Below are 18,732 nucleotides of genomic sequence, written 5' to 3'. Positions count from 1 at the left end.
TTTCCTTCATGCTGAGCTCCCTTCTTTTCATTCTAATTTATCCTTTTTTAAAAAAGATTTTGCTTATCCATTTTTTCTCTTATCTGATTATTTAATCCTTTCCCTCTTTTTCTTTTCAGTCAAGTAGAATCCCCTCTTTCTCACCTCTCCTTCAATTTATCTTGTTGATTAGTATTTTTATTTAAATTTTCTGCTCCCCTTTCTAGACAGGATTTATCACCCTCACTCTCTTCACTATCCATCTTCCCTTTCTGTGTACTCTAGAACTTCATTCCCTCATTACACTGGCCCTCTTCACCCTTCCCTGCCTCTAACACTCTTTCTTTCCTTTTATTCTCCTATACTGGACTTTGTTTTGTTCATGCCCATTCTGCCCTCCCTCTTAAACCCCTCTCTTGAGAGATATCAACAATCTCTCGAAGATGAAAGAACAGATTAGAATGAAGAACCCAACATTATGTTGTTTACAATAAATACATTTGAAACATGATTCACAAAAAGTTAAAATGTTGCACTGGAGCTTTCAAAATAACAGAAGTAATAATCATGATTTCATACAATGCTTACAGATAACAATAGATATGATATAAAGAGATAAGTGGGGAAACTACTTAAAAAGAACCAATGATAGTCCTCAAGTTGTCTCTACCCATCTTGTCTTTGCAATTAATATGTTTTGCTTGCATGGAAAGCATGTGTTTTTTTTTTCATGTTACTGCTTTTTTCTCTTCTTTCAAATCTCAATCACCTGTCTTGTCTTTTGTTTCTTTGGCAAGACCTGCCATCACAGATCCAAGTTTTTCTATTTTATCAATTATTTCTGCTGTGCAGGCCACAAATACATAATTCTCATTTCTCTTTTAAACCACTCAGAAACAGAAATGTCATGGTTCTATGCTCTCCTCAAAACCGACAGGCTTCTCTACCTCATAACATGTTGAATCATTTTATTTTCTTTTGCAGCATTTATTGATACAGATACTTTAACTCATTTACTACATCTAGAAGTCTCATTTCTGCTGTTCATGTCTTCCCTGTTGATTTATCTGTTTATGCTCAAGGGCTTTTAATTTTCTTCTCTCTGTGATCTTTGGTAATTTCAGTCTTTTTCCCCCCTTCATTTTCCTCTGTTCCTCACTTGCTGACTTTCTCCCCTTAGACAGTAGTTTCCCTGGGGATAGATCTCAAGCATTTCAGCCAGCCTCCTGTCACGGTAGGCAATTCATGATTCACCAGACTAAGTCTCTGCCTCAGTTGCCTTTGACAGAACAGAATTGGCTCCAATTGAATGATGGACACTTTGACTCAGGCTAAGTGGAGTGCCACACAGTCTCACCACACACGGCATCCTGCCCCAATTCCCTGTTTCTCAGTTCCTTTACCCAGCACTGCTACCACTCTGTTGCTTCTGCACCCTGGGCAAGTTTTTGAAGTTTGGAGGTTGGGTTTCTGCAAATTCTTGAAGCAGGATAAGAATGGGAAAGAGCATAAGGTTGATCTCTACTACAAGCCCAAACACACTACTTTCTGCTCTCCTGCCTTGACAGCAGCAACCTGAGCACAAGAGGCAGGAGAAACATGTTTTATCAGCTGGAAAGGACTGTGTGACGACAGATCAATTTCATGAGAGAAAGGATAGAGGACTATACTGGGAAGGGAAGGAGGCGAAAGGGAGAAAACTCTTACATACTAAGGGTGCATGAGATGAAAAATATACAAATACACACGAATGGATTTCACCTAAACTGAGTAAAAGAAAGTAGAACACAAACACACTCAAAACATGGTGTAGAACTACACTAAAGTCAACAGGAAAATAGAGGCTAGGGAGAAAAGGTCATAAAAGGGAGGGCAGAATAAATGACGAAACAGTCATAAACAAATCAATGTCCAACATAGAAGAGTAAAAGGAAAGAAAGAATAAAGAGTTGTGATTGGGAACAGGGAAAGGTTGAAGAGAAGAGAGGCAATGGAACAGAAACATCATATCATTTATAGATCACAAAGCATTAAGCAAACTCAACTTTTACCACCTTCTTCTTTATAAAGATGGTAGGGGGCAAAAAGAAGAGAAAGAACAAAAGGGCAGGATGGAGGAAAATAGACACTTAACTTTCATAACCATTAACGTAAATGGAATTAACTCACCTATATAAAAGAAGACAAAAGTAGAATGGATTAGAATGAAGAACACAACACTATGTTGTTTACAATAAATGCACTTGAAGTATTAAGATTCACATAGAATTAAAATGAAGAACTGGAACTTTCAGCAAACTCAAAGATAATAATCGTGATTTCACACAAGGCTTAAAGAAGAAAATAGATATAGTATAAAGTGATAAGTAGTGAAACTGTATTTAAAAGGAACCATTGATAACAAATCAGTATAAATACTCTCTCTATATATATATGTGTGTGTATACACACACACACACACACACACACACACACACACACACACACTCCCCAAGCTGTATGGGATTTAAATACTTAAAGGAAAAGTTATTAAACCGCAGACAGAAATAGACAGTAAAATCATAACATTGGGGAACCTCAACATATCCCAACCTACACAAATCTAACAAAAAGATAAAGAAAGAATGACCCAAATACAACTTTAGAAAAATTAGAGAGGATAGATCTCTTTCCTTTACTAAATATCAACAGAATCTATGCATAACAAGTTACAAAAAAATAAAAATACACTGGGGCATAAAATCCTGACAACAAACGCAGAAAAGTCAAAGACTAAATACCTTTACTGACTACAATGCAGTAAAAGTTATCTTCAACAAAGAGCCCTGGAAGAATTAAAAATTAACTGAAGTCTAAATAACTTAATTCTAAAGTGCCACATTTTCATTCTTTTGCTAAGTCCTGTTATCTCTACCTTCACTACATCTCTCATATATATCCCCTTCTTTCGTCTGATAGAGCTACCACCCTATTCATAGCTAACTTATTCTCTCTGCCTCAATTTCAACCTACTCTCTTTCATCTTCTATTCAGCTTCCAAAGCGATATTCCTAAAGGACCAAAGTCTTCCCTACTTAATAAATTATAGCAGCTCCCTATTACTTCCAGAGTCAAATTATAATGCTGTGTGGCTTTTAAAGCCCTTCACAACATCAACCCCTCCAGCTTTACAATGCTGTTCTTCAAACCAAGCTCTCAACTCCCTACTTTACTGGAAGGAAGAAAATAAAGATTTTTTTTAAGTTCCTACTATGTTCCAGGCACTATGCTAAGAACTTTAGAAATGTCTCATTTGCTCCTCACCAACAACCTTGTGAGATGGGTGCTATTATTATCCTCATTTTACAGATGAGAGAGAACTGAAGGCTCTTTCCTCTTCTTTTCCTCTTGGTTTCCATAGTTTTAAGATGCACCTCAAATCCCACTTTCTGGCAAGAGGCATTTACCCTAGTCCTCCCAAATGCTAAGTAGTCTTCCCTCTAGTTTTGCCTCTAGTGATTGCCTCTAGTTCACCCTGTGTAAATACATATTAATTTACGTAGTTGTTTATAATTTGTTACATAAGTTTATATGTTTATAAGTTGTTACATAATAAATTACATAGTTGTTTGCATGTTGTCCCTCTAATTAGGATGTGAGATCTTTTGAGGGCAGGGAGTGTTTTTCCCTTTCTTTTCAATCCCTCAGTGCCTGGCATCGTAGTACACATATTGCTTCTGTGGGCCAAAAGACAAATCAGAGACCAATACAAACCAAATCTTATGTAACATAGATAAAGCAGTGTTTAGGGGTTATTTCATATCTTAATTAAATTAAATTAAATTCTTTTATGAACAGAATAAATATTGATTTAGCATGAAACCGAAAAAAAAAAACCTAGAAAACCAACAAAGTAAACCTCCCCCAGCTAAACATCAAAGTAAAAATTCTGAAAATAAAAAATAGTGACAAAATTTAAAACATTTTAAAAATACAACTGACTAAACTAAAACGAGTTTTTTAAAAACTAATAAAACATATGAACATTAACTAGTCTGATTTTTAAAGAGAGGAAAACTAAACTGTTCCTGTCAAAAATGGAAAAAAAAATTTCATCATAAATGAAAAAGACATAAAAGGAAACTTATCAGAAATGATTTTGCTCAATTACTGGACAATAAAATTAATAACTTAGATGAAATGAATGAATATTTATAAAAAATATATAAAATGCCTAGATTAAGAGAAGATAATTTAAATAACCAGATTCCAGGAAAAAAAAATGAACAGCCATAAATTAATTCCCAAAGCAAGAAAACTCCAGGATTAGGCAGCTTTACAAAGTGAATTCTATCAAACATTCAAAGAACAATTAACATATAAATTGTTGCAAAAATATAAAAAGGAACTCTTCCAAACTCTTAATGATACAAATATTGTCTTGATACCTAAACCAGGGAGAGACAAGGTGGGGAGGAGAGGAACCACAACTATATCCCTAATAAGTAGTGACTGTAAAATACTGAATATTAGCAAATAGGATACAACAACATACTAAAATGATTATGACCAGATTGGGTTTATACCAGGAAATATGGGGTTTGTTCGATATAACAAAAACTATGAATGTAATTCTTGTTGTTTGTTCAGTTGTTTCAGTCACATCCGACTCTTCATGACCCCATTTGGGGTTTTCTTGGCAAAGATAATAGAGCAATTTGCCATCTCCTTCTCCAGCTCATTTTACAGATAATAAAACTGAAGTAAGCAGGGTTAAGTGACTTGCCTTGGGTCACACAGCTAGTAAGTGTCTGAGGCCAGATTTGAACTCAAGAAGACTCCTGACTCCAACCCTAGCATTCTATCCAGTGTACCACCTAGCTGACCCTGAATGTAACAGAGGTTATTAAAGACAAAAATAAAAATTACATGAACAATATCAATAGATCCCAAAAAGGTATTTGACAAAAGCCAACAGAATATATAAAATATTTTGGAGTTTATCAATATATACAAAGGAACAGTGTGAATTTAACTACAAAATACTATTTATCAAAATAAAGACAAACCTAAAAATTCGGAGAAATATTTATTGCTCAGGGGTGATAAACAAAGTCAATGTGATAAAAATAACAATACTTCCTAATATAATTTATTTATTCAAGGCTATACCAATCAAGTTACCAAAGAATTATTTTATAAAGTTAGATAACTAGAAGAACAAAAAGTTAAGAACCTCATGGAAAATCACAAATAAAAGTGGGAAAGAAGAGTCTAGCAACACCAGATCTCAAATTGTACTTTAAAACACAATAATTTTGTACTGGTTAAGAGTTAAGTCAATCAGTGGAACAGATTAGGTACACAACATATCAAAAGAAGCAAAAAAGAGTAGCCTAGGCTTTGATAAACCCACCTACTGAGGGGATAAGGACTTATTATTTGATAAAAGGACTGGGAAAACTCAAAAGCAGTCTGGTAGAAATTAGGTATAGACCAACAGCTCGCACCATATTCCAAATGGATAGCTGACTTAGAAATAAAGGGTGATATCAAAAACAAATTAGAGAATCAAGGAAGGAATTATTTTTCATATCTGCAGACAAGAACCAAACAAGATAGAAAGGATCACAGAAAATAAAATGGACAATTTTGATTATGTAACATTAAAAAAATGCAGTTAAAGTTAGAAGGAAATCAGGTAACAGGGGAAAAAAATCTTTGCTGCAAGTTTCTCTAATAAAGGTGTCACATCCAAGATTTATACAGAACTGATTCAAATCTATTAAGAATGAGAACCATTACCCAAAAAAATTAAGAGCCAAATAATATGAACAAGTAGTTCTTTTAAGAAAATTTAAATATATTCATTTTATAAGACTTTATTATTTCTCCTCTTCCCTTCCCTCCCCACTGAACAATTTAAACAAAAAATAAAACCTAACAAATATGCATTATCCAGAAAAACAAATTCCCATGTTGGTAATGTCCAAAAATGTACATCTCATTCTACATTTTAAGCTCATCACCTCTATGGGAGGTGGTGGGTCACGTTTCATCTTCAGCTAGGTTGAAGAGTAGATGGTGTTGGAACTGCAGTCACAGAAATGTTGAGTTCAAATGCTACCTCAAAACACTTGCAGGCTTTGTGACCCTGTGCAAGTCATGTAACACTATCTACTTACTTCAGTTTCTTCATCTGCAAAAATAACACCTACCTCACAGAATTATTGTGAAAAGAAAATAATATTTGTAAAATGCTTTGCAAAACCCTAAATCATGATATAAATGCCAGTTATTATTATCTGGACTTATAGCACTGATCAGTTTTAAAGCCTTTTCATACTTGTTTTTTTCCATGACATTGTTTAAATTGTTCTAGTTCTGTTCATTTCACTCTCTATCAGTTCACAGAGATCTTCCCAGTTTCCTCTAAAACTATCCATTTCAATATTCCTTATGGCGCAATAATATGCCATTATATTGGATGAAAGAGGGAAGCCAAGATAGCAGACTAAGCAGCAAATCACTGTAGCTCTCCCATATTCATCTCCCAACAACCATAAAGCAGTACCACTAAACAAACCCTGGAAAAGCAGAACGAGCAAAAAGAAGCGGTGAAACACTCTTTTAGCCCAAGAAACTTGGAAGATCAGCAAGAAAAGTCTGTCTCACTGGGGTAAAAGAGGAGCATATTCTAGCACGGGAAGCATCTCAGCAAACCAGCAGAAGATCTAAGCCCCAATGTGGTGGAGCAGGCAAATACCATCACCAAGACCGCCCCCACACATGTACCTTCACATAGCCAGAGAAGAAAGCAGCTGACTCCAGCTCTGAAAACCACCACATGCTTCAGTGTAGCCCCAAGCAAACATTCATTTTCCAGCATCAGGAGGAGTTAGGCCAGATCTCCACATGCTTCAGTGCAGCCCAAGCCAAACAGGCATCCTCCAGTGGCCAAACCTGCATGTGCTTCAGCACAGCCCGAGAGAAACACAGAAACACCCCACCGGGCCTCAGCACACACCAGACACCACCACTAGGACCCCACCACAGCACAAAGTAAGCTGCCAAACCCTTACAACTCCAACAGCACCAACAATCCCCCAGCCTACCCCCTCAGCACAGCACCAGACACAAGGGCACTGGTGGGCCCCAAGGCAACATCAGCACAACACCAGGTAAACAGCCAAGGCCTGCAGCATAAGAAGCCTGAGAGAGTGCCCTTTCCACCACAGGTGCAGAGCTCAAATTTAAGAGAAAGGAAAAGGGGGGGGGGGGAGCAAAAAAAAAAAAAAAAGAATCTGACCACAGAATGTTATTATGGTGACAGGGAAGTCCAACTCAGAAAAGGACAATAATGTGAAGACACTTATGGGCAAAACCCCAAAGAAAAATGGGAAGCAGTTTCAAGTCCAGAAAAAACTCACAGAAGAGGTCAAAAAGGAGCTTAAAAATCATAGAAGAGATGCAGAAGAAAAAATGAGAAAAGAAATGAGAGTGATGCAAGAGAATTATTAAAAAAAAACGAGTCAACAGCTTAGAAAACTGCCAAAAAAGTAGAACTGGCCAAATAGAAAAGGAGATACAAAAATCTACTGAAGAAAATAACTCCTTAAAAAGTACAAATGGTTAAATGGAAAAGAAAGTACAAAACTAATTGAGGAAAACAACATCTTAAAAGTTAGAATTGGGCAAGTGGAAGCTAATGACTCTATGAGACATCAACAATCAATCAAAAAAATTCAAAAGAATGAAAAAAATGGAAGAAAATGTAAAATATCGGGGAAAAACAACTGACCTGGAAAACAGATCCAGGAGAGACAATGTCAGAATCATTGGAATACCTGAAAGCCATAATCAAAAGAAGGACCTGGACAGCATCTTTTAAGAAATAATAAAGGAAAACTGCCCTAATGTCCTGAAACCAGACAGCAAAACAGGCATTGAAAGACTCCACTAATCACTGGAGGAAAGAACTTCCAAAATAAAATCTCCAAGGAACATTATAGCCAAATTTCAGAACTATCAGGTCAAGGAAAAAATACTACAAGTAGCCAGAAACAATTCAAATACCCAAGAGTCACAATCAGGATTGTACAGGACTTGGCAGCTACAACATTAAAGGATAGGAGGTGATGGAACATGATATTCTAGAAGGCAAAGGAGCTAGAACGACAACCAAGAATCACTTATCCGGCAAAATGAAGCATAATACATCAAAGGAAAAAATGGTCATTCAATAAAATAGAAGGATTTCAAGCTTTCATGGGGAGAATTCTGACTAGAACTAAGCCAAAAATCTGATCTCCAATATCAAGATAGAAAAGAAACATAAATAGGTAAAAAGGGAAAAGAAAACATAAGGAATTCAATACAGCTAAACTATTTATATCCCTACATGGGAAAATGATACTTGTAATTCTTAAAAACTGTATCACTAATAGTACAGCTAGAAGGAATACACACAGAAGATACAGATATAAGTTGAATTTGGCAGAATGACATAAAAAAATTAGGGGATGAAAAACAGTAGTATAGTAGGTATAGAAGGCAGAGGCAGAATGGAGCATATTATTTCACATGAAAAGGTCCAAAAGACAGTGGAAGGGAAGATGGGAGGGTAGGTAATAAGCATCACTTGAACCTTACTCTCATCAGTATTGGTGCAAAGAGGGAATCATATACACAATCAGTTGCATACAGAAATCTATCTTACCCAACAGGGAAGCAGGGGAGGAGGAGATCAAGTAAAGGGGATATGAAGACTGACAGAAGGGAAGGCAGATAAGGGGAGGTGGTAGACACAAGCAAAATACTGGTGAGGAGGGAAAGGATGAAAGGAGAGAGAGAACAGACAGGAGGAAGAATTAGGATGGAGGTAAATACACAGGTAGTAAACATAACTGTAATGTGAATGCGATGAACAATCTCACAAAATGGAAGCAGACAGCAGAGTGGATCAAAAACCAGAATCCTGTAATATGTTTCTTACAAGAATCACACTTGAAGCAGAGAGACACACACAGAGTAAAGGTAAGGGGCTGGAGCAGAATCTATTGTGCTTCAGCTGAAGTAATAAAAGTAGAGGTAGCAATCTGGGTATCAGACAAAGTAAAAGCAAATATAGACCTAATTAAAAGAGATAGGAAAGGAAACTACATCTTACAAAAAGGCATGATAAAGAAGCAATAATCAATCCTAAAATTATATGCACCAAGTGAAATAGCATCCATACTCTTAAAGAAGTATGCTATAGGAAGAAATAGACAGCAAAACTACACTAGTGGGGGACCTCAACCATCCCTCTCAGAACTCAATAAATCTAACCAAAAAACTAAACAGGAAAGAAACTAAGGAGAATTAGGTATGACAGACCTTTGCCATGATTTTGACATAAAGGGTGACACCATAAGCAAATTAGAAAAGCAAAGAATTATCTACCTGCAAGATCATGACCAAACAAGAGATACAGAGCATCACAAAATGTAAAACAGATAATTTTGATTATATTAAATTTAAAAGCTTTTGTACAAAGAAAACCAATGCAACCAAGATTAGAAGGAAAGCAAAAAGATCGGAAACAATCTGTGTCTCTATCTCTGACAAAGGGTTCATTTCTCAAACATATAGAAAACTGAGTAAAATTAACAAGAATACAAGTTATTCTCCAACTGATAAATGGTCAAAGGATATGAACAGGCACTTTTCTGATGAAGAAATCAAAGCTATCTATAAGCATATGAAGAAGTGCTCTAAATCACTTCTAATTAGAGAAATGCAAATTAGAACAGCTCTGAGATATCACTTCATATCTACCAGATTGGTTAATATGACAGAAAAGGAAGATGATAAATGCTGGAGAAGATGTGGGAAAATTGGAACACTAATGCATTGTTGGAGTTATGAACTAATCCAACCATTCCAGTGAGCAATTTGGAACTATGCCCAAAGGGCAACCAAACTGTGCATACCCTTTGACCCAGCAATACCACTACTAGGTCTGTATCCCAAAGAGAGGATAAAAAAGGGAAAAGGACCTACATGTACAAAAATATTTATAGCAGCCCTTTTTGTAGTGGCAAAATATTGGAAATTGAGGGGATGCCCATCAATTGGGGAATGGCTGAACAAGCTGTGGTATATGAAATGTTAACAGAATACTATTGTGCTATAAGAAATGATGAACATGCAGATTTCAGAAAAACCTGGAAAGACTTTTATTAACTGATACAAAGTGAAATGAGAACCAGGAAAACAACATACATCATATCAGCAACATTGTGTGATGATCAACTATGAACGACTCAGCTCTTCTCAGCAACACAAAGATCCAAGACAAGTACAAAGAACTCAAGAAAGAAAATGCTAACCATATCCAAATAAAGAACTAACGGACTCTGAATGCATATTGAAGCATATTTTTTTCACTTACTTTATTCTTTCTTATGTTTTTTCTTTTGATTTGTTTCTTCTTTCACAACTATGACTAATATGGAAATATTTTTATATGACAGCACATGTATAAACTATTATCAAACTGTCTACCATTTTCAGAAAAGGGAAGGGTAGGGAAGGAGAAAAATTTAGAACTCAAAATCTTGTAAAAATGAAGGCTAAAAATTTTCTTGACATATAACTGGGGAAAAGTACTACTCTGGGGTTTGGGTTTTTTTTTGCTTTTTTGGTAAGGTAATCAGGGTTAAATGACTTGCCCAGGGTCATACAGCTAGTAACTGTCAAGTGTCTGAAGCTGGATTTGAACTCAGGTCCTCCTGACTCCAAGGCCAGAGCTCTATCCACTGCACCACCTAGCTGCCCTGAAAAAAAACTATTTTTAAAAAAACATTATACTCATATACTATAATTTGTCTTATCATTCCCCAATAAGGAGGGCCACTCCCTTACTTTCCAGTTCGGGGTTACTATAAAAAGATTTGCTCTAAATATAGTGTACCTGTTTTCCTAAAGCCCTTCCACTGTTGATCACTGCCCTCTTTTGTCTTCTTTGCCAGTCTGATGATTGTGAGGTAAAATCTCAGAATTCCTTTAATTAGTATTTCTCTATTAGTGATCTGTAGCATTTTTTTTCATATAGTTGTTGACAGCTGGGATTTCTTTCTGTCCATCTAAGTCTAGCTCCAGAATAATGAGGCACCAGAAGGGAGAGCTACCAGGCTGCCTAAGGAGGGGTGAACTGGCCCAGGTTAGAAACAGAGCAGTTCAGTAATGGAAAAAAGAAAGAAGAAGGGAGAGAGAAAGAGCCAGAGTACTTAAGGTACAAACTGGTGCACTCTTAGAGGAGCTGTGAATTGGAAAGCAATATATTATGCCCGAAGTAGTAAAATGTATATGACCCAAATATACTTCTACTAGTCTAGACCACAAATAAATCAGTGAAAGAGGAAAAGTAACTAAATGTACAAACATTTATAGCAGCTATTTTCATGATAACCTAAAATTATAAACTAAAAGGGCTTCCTATTGGGAAACAGTTAAACAGATTGTGGCATGAATACAATGAAATGTGTTAAGAAATGATGAAATACATAGTGGATAGAGCACTGGCCCTAGAGTTAGGAGGACCTGAGTTCAAATCTGGCCTCAGACATATAACACTCACTAGCTGTGTGACTCTGGGCAAATCATTTAACCCCAATTGCCTTACCAAAAAAAAAAAAGTTTCAAAGACAACTGAGAAGACCACTATGAACTGATGCAAAGTGAACAGAACTACAACAATTTATATATTCTAGAGAAAAACAACTTCAAAAGCCTTAAGAATGCTGATCAACGCAATGATAAATGAGTCCAAAAGAATAAAGAGGAAACATACCAGTCATCTCCTAACAGAAAGGTAAATGAACTTAAAATTCAGAAAGAGACATACTTTTTTCGAACATGGATAATGTGGCAATGTGTTTTGCCAGACTACACAGACATGTATTAAGGGCTTTATTTTTCAGTAGTTTTTGGGTCTCTTTGTTTTTGATTTGCTCAGTTGGGAAAAGGGGTTAGTGGGAGGCACCGATTCATAAGAAACAATGACGAATATCTATGCTATCATATGCCACATTCATTTCAATATAACTTATTGTTGTTGTAGTTGTGTTGCTCTGAATTAAGCTCAGGTACTGAACCACATTACCAAAGAGGAATGGTGAAAATACACTCTATCACTTTGCTACCAAAATAAAAAATTTAAACACAATACCTTGTTTGGGTAGAACATTATTTGGGTATTCACATTATTTTTATTGGAAATGAAATGAGAATATTTATTGGAAAAAATAATGTATTATGTGCACAAGATTTAAAGTAGACAGGATTTGTAGTTTTAAATTATATTGAAAACACTTTTTCTGTATAACAAAATACCAAGAAAAAAGAAAACAGCTTGTTCTTATTCTTTGACCATTTGTCTTTTGGGAATGGTTTTTAGTCTTTTAAATTTGAATTAGTTCCTTATGTATCTTGATAATTATTAAAAACTTTGCTGTAAAACACTTTCCCCATTACTTGTTTCCTTTCTGATTTTAAGGGTGTTAGATATTTATATGAAAATTTTATATAATCAAAATTGTCTATTGTATCTTCTGTGATCCTCTCTATCACTTCTTCAGTCATATTTAGTAATCAGTCTTCAGTCTTACCCTCTCCACAGATCTGAAAGGTATTTCTTTCTAAGTTGCTTATGATGTGCTTTTACATCTAAAGTCATGTATCCATTTAATTTATCTTGTTAAAGATTATGAGGGTGCCAGGCTGAGCAGCGGCTGCTGCAGCGCCAGGACAATGAGGTTGTTGCTGCTCCTGCTCATAGCGGCGGCGCTGCTGGGCGAGGCCTCGGCCAACGCGGGCGGTGAACCAGGCAAGCAGGCAAGCGGCTCAAGATGCAGTACGCCACGGGGCCGCTGCTCAAGTTCCAGATGTGTTTCCTGAGGGTATAGGCGGGTGTTTGAGGAGTACATACGGGTTATTAGCCAGGGGTACCCAGACATCCCGCATAGGAGAATTACCTCCCTCAACCAATATATAGACATATAGCATCTTTCCTGTCAGTCTTCAAACTAGTATTAATAGGCTTAATAATTGTTGGCAAAGATCCTTTTGCTTTCTTTGGCATGCAGGCTCCAAGCATCTGGCAATGGGGCCAAAAAAATAAGGTCTATGCATGTATGATGGTTTTCTTCCTAAGTAACATGATTGAGAACCAGTTTATGTCAACAGGTGCATTTGAGATAACACTAAATGATGTACCGGTATTGTCAAAGCTGGAATCTGGTCACCTTCCATCCATGCGGCAGCTTGTTCAAATTCTTGACGAGATGAAGCTCAACGTGCACATGGATTCAATCCCACATCATTGATCACAGCCCCATCTTTCAGCCCTGAAAACTCTTTTGCATTAATGGATTTTTGTGAGAGCAGTGTGGTTGGCACCAATGAAGGTCTGTACTGAAGACAGCATGCTGTTAGTACAGACCAGATACTTATTTGCAGCCTCGCTGAACTTCTTGGAAAACCTCAATGCAAGACAGTCTTTCAGTGCTGGCATGTTTTGGAATACTGCATATTCGTGGAGTGCAATAATATTGCATAGTTATATTTTTTTAAGGGTTAATTCAGCCAGTTAATTGTTTTAAAATGCAGGCTTACTACTTGTAACTTTATTTCTTAGTCGTGTTTGGGGGTGGGGGAGTGGCAAATTGAGTTAATATCTGATTTTTTTTTCTTTGAAAGATGTCTGTTACATCTGTTGTGATTTTATATGAATTTATATTCTTTTTGTAGTTTAAAATGGGTATTTGGGGAAATAGCTGACATTCCCAAGTACTTTACAAAGTCTGTCAAACACCTCTAATTTGGCTATGTCCTGTTTGTATGGTTTTCAAAATACTGCAAATTGCGAACAGTGTATTATACTAGATTATGAAAAAAAAAACCTAATATCTTGAGTACAATACCATTTTTGTGATTACAAGAGAACTACTAAAAGACTAACCGCTTTTTAAATCCTGTTGTCTAGCTCAAGTGTCTTGCCTTGACCAGTCTAATGAATTGGTTAACTGGGCCTTTATACTTATCCTAAATATAAAACTAAGCAAATTTAAGTTAAATAAAAAGTTTTCATTTCCTGTGGAAAAAAAAATAAAGATTATGAGATGTTGGTTATATTTAATTTCTGCTGAAATGCCTTCCAGTTTTCCCAGTAGTTTTTACCAAACAGTCTTTGCCACAGGAAACGCAGTCTTTGGCTTTACTGAACACTAGACAGGCAGAAAAAAGGGGGAAAAAAATTCAAGCAATTAACAATTGGAAAACTGCACCAAAGAATTAATAAAAAGAAAAATGCAAATTCAAGCAACTCTGATGTTCCACCTCACATCTATCAGATTGGTGGAGTTGACAAAAAAAGAAAATGACAAATGTTGGAGGATCTGCAGGAAAACAGGAACAAAATTTTTTTAATAGTATAAGAAATGTATTTTTCAAACCTTTCAGTTGTATTCTACATTCACACATTTACAAGGGTACTGTAACACTTTTCTTATTCAGAAATATTTATGCAAAAGAACATAGACAAGTACCTAGAAGGAAAAGGTCCTTTGAGAAGTCTAGAGGCTGCGGGATGTAGTGAAAAGAACAATGGTCTAGGAGTTATAAGAGCTAGCTTAGAATCCTTGTTCTACCAATCATCTTAGCTGTTATCACAGTGCATGCCATTTAACCTGTCCAAGCTTCGGTCTTTCTAGCTGCAAAAAAAGTAACAACTGCCCTGTCTATCACACAGTGTTATATTTAAAGGATAAGAATAGGGGCTGAAATTATTTACTGAAATTTATTTACTGGTATAAGGAACCTCCTGGTTGAGGAAACTTTCCCTATCAATGCAGACTGACACCTTCTCTACAACTTACAATCTTAGAAAGCTGCTTTATGCACCAAGAGATTAAGTGATTTACCAACCATCACATAGCCAGTACATGGTAGAGGCTAGACTTGAACCCACCCGACATGGCAGAAGATTTGAACCTTGATCTTCCTGGCTCGCAAGCTAGCTTTCTATCCATCAAATCATGGTATAATAATACTCAAATGGACCTGTGATCTCATTCGGGTGTGCCCTCCAAGGAGCCTTGTTTTTTGTTTCTCTTTTTATGTTCTGATTTGGTTTTTTTGACAGACCTGTGATTTCACTAGCATAGAGAACTCCTAGACAGGAAACTCTCTACCATGTTATCCTATGTCAAAGGTAAAAAATGTTATTCGGATTTTTAAAAAGTGGCAAAATCTTTACACTGTAACTATATACTATAACTATATAACTACATACACTTTAACACTATACAATATAAATACATTCAACCTCAGATTTGTTTAAAAGTTTTTTGGGTTTTTTTTTAATCATCTGGAGTTTCCAGAGGTTAAGTGACTTGCCCAGAGGTCATAAACCAGGATGTGTTAGTCAGAATTCAATCTTCCTCATTGGCTTTGTGGCAGAGGGAGCTAACAAACCCAATCCACCTCAGAAGATTCTCAAGGCTTCACTATATTGCAGCACAATACAATATTGAATTCTCATACGAGTTTTAAATTAACTTAATAAATAGCCAAAACAATTACAAAGATTTTCCTGAAAAAGATATTTAAAATAAAAAAGTTCTAGCATTTAAAGCAATAAATTTCATTCATCTGTAAAACAGACTTTATAGAGAATACTTTCATCCTCCCAATGAAGCAGATAAACAAGATGTGATACAGCAAAAAGTTTGCTAGATTCGGAGTCAAAGAACTTGAAGTCCAAATCTCAGCTCTTATCTTCCTGGGTCTGTGACCTTGGGCAAGCTACTTTTCTGGGCCTCAGTTTCTTCACCTGTAAAAAAGGGGACTAGATTAGATGGTCTCTAAGGTCCCTTCCAGCTCTAAAACTATTATTTATGCTACTTAAATATTTATAGGCTTAGTGAATGCTAACAGTGAGAAGGTGCCTTACAGATCATTTTATCCTGATTTTACAAAGAGGAAGCTGAGGCCTAGCCAGACATAGAAACTGAACCCAAGACAAATTAGAGGGAGAATCATGACTAAAATTCTGACTTAAAGCCCAGTGTTCTTTCCAATAACAAAACTAGTAGGTGTAACCATAACCCCAAGGGAAAAATCACTGGAGTTCAGACTAACTCAAACTCATTCCATAATACACACTCCTGTCTACTTTTGGCATATCTTTACCTTTCTTCCCTTCTGACCTGTAATTCATGCCAGGCTCACAGTCTTATATTTATTGATTATTACATATTTTTCAAATAATATTCACTGTCTTGTTTTCACAACTTAGTATACAAAGCATGAATTTTTATCTCAGTTCTACCAAAATGCATTAATTACTCAAATAACTTGTCCAGTGTAACACAGCTAGTTAATGGCAGGGCTAAAACTAGAACCCACACGTTATTTATCCAGCAACCAAAGGTAAGAACTTAGACTATCTAAAAGACTTGTTATTTCCGAAGTGTGAGGAATATTAAGCCCAGTAATCTACATACTACCCCAAGCTGGCTCTCTATATACAAAAACCTAGAAGAAAAAGTCTCTGAACAGTCAAGAAGTAGTTTTTCTTCCGATATATCATACTGCCTACTTCAAATAACACCTCACCAGAGAAGCTCTGACTATGTTAATCTTAAATTAAGATTTTCAGGTTTAATCTTAGTTTATGTAGATGTTACTTACTCAGTCTAGAAAAGAAAAGTGGTATTTCAGAAAGATTCAAGATACTTGATTTCTATTTCCATACGTGTCACTAGCTGTGAAATTGAGGCAAGTCATTAAAGCTTTCCGGTCGGTTTCCTTACTAAAATACAGGGATTGGGTTGGAATATTTATAATATACCTCCTATCTCTGAAATGATTTTAATGCTTTCATTCAAAGCAATAAACTTCATTCATCCGGAACTTGTATTCTGTAATATGACTAAATAACAGGTGAAGATATTCCTTTATATAAGAGAATATTTCCCATCCATTACAATGTAGTCAATTTTTTTTTTAAGAAATCTTAGAAAAGGCTGTTCCTTCTCAACAGAGGATCTTGCGGGGCAGAGGGGTGGCACAGCCAGTGGAAAGGAACAAAGGGTATTTTACCTCCCGTATCCCCCATCCCGGGCAGATGCAACGTGGTTCAGAGCTGATCCTATCTGACAGCGAAGGCCTGCACTGCTCGGGGTCAATCAATGACCAGATCAGCTTCCTGCGGTCGCCTCACAGGCAAGCACACTTTAACCCTCCCCGGAAAGTGTCAAGGTAAAATGAGCACAACACCCGCCCTTCGGGGCACAGAGCGCCGCTCCCTCCGTACGTGGCAGCAGGCCGGGCCGGCCCGGGCCCCTCCCGATCCCCCCCCAGCGCCGGGCCGAGTCCGGCAGGTCCCGTCGAAGGGAGGCCGGCGTGGCTGCTCGTTAGCGTCCGACAGAAGCTCCGAGGGTAGCCTCGGCTCGGCTCTCCCGGCCAGGTCCGCGCCCGGCCCCGTGCCTGGGGCAAGAAGGACAAGAAGCCGCCACGAAGCTGCCCCTCGGCACTCATCCAGCGTCCTCCCCGTAGCCAACCTCGCGGAGCAAACGACGGACCAGCCCCGACCCAGCCCGGCCTCGCCCCCTCCATCGTACCCGCGTCCGCCCCGCGGCCGGCACCGCAGCTCACCTGGTGGTGAGGCGTCAAATCCGCATCCGGCTTCCGCTCGCGCTCCGGCTTCCCCTCCTCGCGCCTCTCCCGCGCCCCCCGCGGCGCCGTGGCGGTCCAGACGTGGCAGCCGTGCCGCCCCCGCCCCCTGACGCACGGGCCGAGTCCTGACGGAGCCCGAGCTGATGACCCGGACCTGAGGGGGCGGGGGGGAGGGGAGGGGGAGAGGAGGGAAAGGAAGAGGCCCCGGCTCGGGTGGAGGTGGGAGCCACCGGCGATCCCGCAGCCGCTTAACGCCGTGTTCTCCCGCCCAGCCTGGGGCTGCGTCAGACCCCGGGCCTCCGGCTTAGACTCATCACCTTCTGGAAACGACTCCACCTTTTCTCTCATCTGCGAGAATTTCATCAGCTTTGGGATCGCGTATTCACCCAGGAATAAACTAACTCTGGAGTCACGCAGGACCGGTGTTTCCTAGTGATATGAGTAATGAAGAGGAAGCACCCAAGTAACAGATTCTTTTTGCTTCTACGAGGAAGCCTATTTTCATTTCACAGGATTTAGAGCTGGCAAAGAATCTTGGAAATCATTCCCTGTAATGCCCTTATTTTACAGATGAATAATAAGAGTTCTAGAGTAAGTGATTTAGCCCAAGGCACATAAGTGGGGAAGTTTTCCTTAACACCTTGGTACGACTCTGTTGTTTCTCTTTTGCATTATTTTAGCGCTGCTATAGACTTAAGCTACCAATGGTACAGAAGAGCATCGGATTTGGGAAAAGTTCCAGCTCTACAACTTACCCTACTACTTGTGTGACTGAACAAATTTCACATAACTTCTCTTGGCCTCAGTTGCTTCCCTCTGTGGACCTCAAAGGACTGTGAGAAAAGTAAAAATGTATTCAGTCAGTTCAGCAACAGTTATTAAATGATTATGTGCCAGGTACAGTGGTAGGGCAGTAACAAAAGAGGTAAAAGGCCCTGTTCTCAAGAAGTTTAAAATGTAATTGGGAGAAAGGGGTTAGGAGGAAGAAAACAAGTACTCACTGGTCCCTGCCACCATCGTGTAGGGAACGAAATTCTTTATAGAACAGAC

At 37.9% G+C, this 18,732-nt stretch overlaps 1 protein-coding gene and 1 pseudogene across 5 annotated transcripts in view; one reads left to right on the top strand and one right to left on the bottom strand.

The window, feature by feature from the left end:
* The window catches only part of GNPNAT1 (glucosamine-phosphate N-acetyltransferase 1), a 33,258-nt gene extending 15,145 nt beyond the window's left edge, over nt 1-18,113 (bottom strand). The window contains exons 1-2 of one of the 5 annotated variants that reach the window (XM_078151585.1): nt 17,662-18,113; nt 14,401-15,835 (exon numbers count right to left, since the gene is read on the bottom strand). In XM_078151585.1, coding sequence (XP_078007711.1) covers nt 15,770-15,835; nt 17,662-18,045 — 450 coding nt within the window. In that variant the 5' untranslated portion in view covers nt 18,046-18,113 and the 3' untranslated portion in view covers nt 14,401-15,769. Of the gene's footprint in view, nt 1-13,218; nt 13,309-14,400; nt 15,836-17,106; nt 17,213-17,627 lie in introns of those variants that run through there. The other 4 variants (XM_020974867.2, XM_020974869.2, XM_020974868.2 and 1 more) reach the window with 4 other exon arrangements.
* Nucleotides 12,754-13,328, top strand: LOC144456379 (thioredoxin reductase-like selenoprotein T pseudogene; annotated as a pseudogene).
* Nucleotides 18,114-18,732: the final 619 nt, after the last annotated feature.

The sequence above is a fragment of the Phascolarctos cinereus genome, unplaced genomic scaffold (assembly GCF_003287225.1).
Source record: "Phascolarctos cinereus isolate Bilbo 61053 unplaced genomic scaffold, phaCin_HiC Scaffold_3;HRSCAF=262, whole genome shotgun sequence".
Lineage (NCBI taxonomy): Eukaryota > Metazoa > Chordata > Mammalia > Diprotodontia > Phascolarctidae > Phascolarctos > Phascolarctos cinereus.
This window is presented reverse-complemented; position numbering and strand designations above follow the sequence as displayed.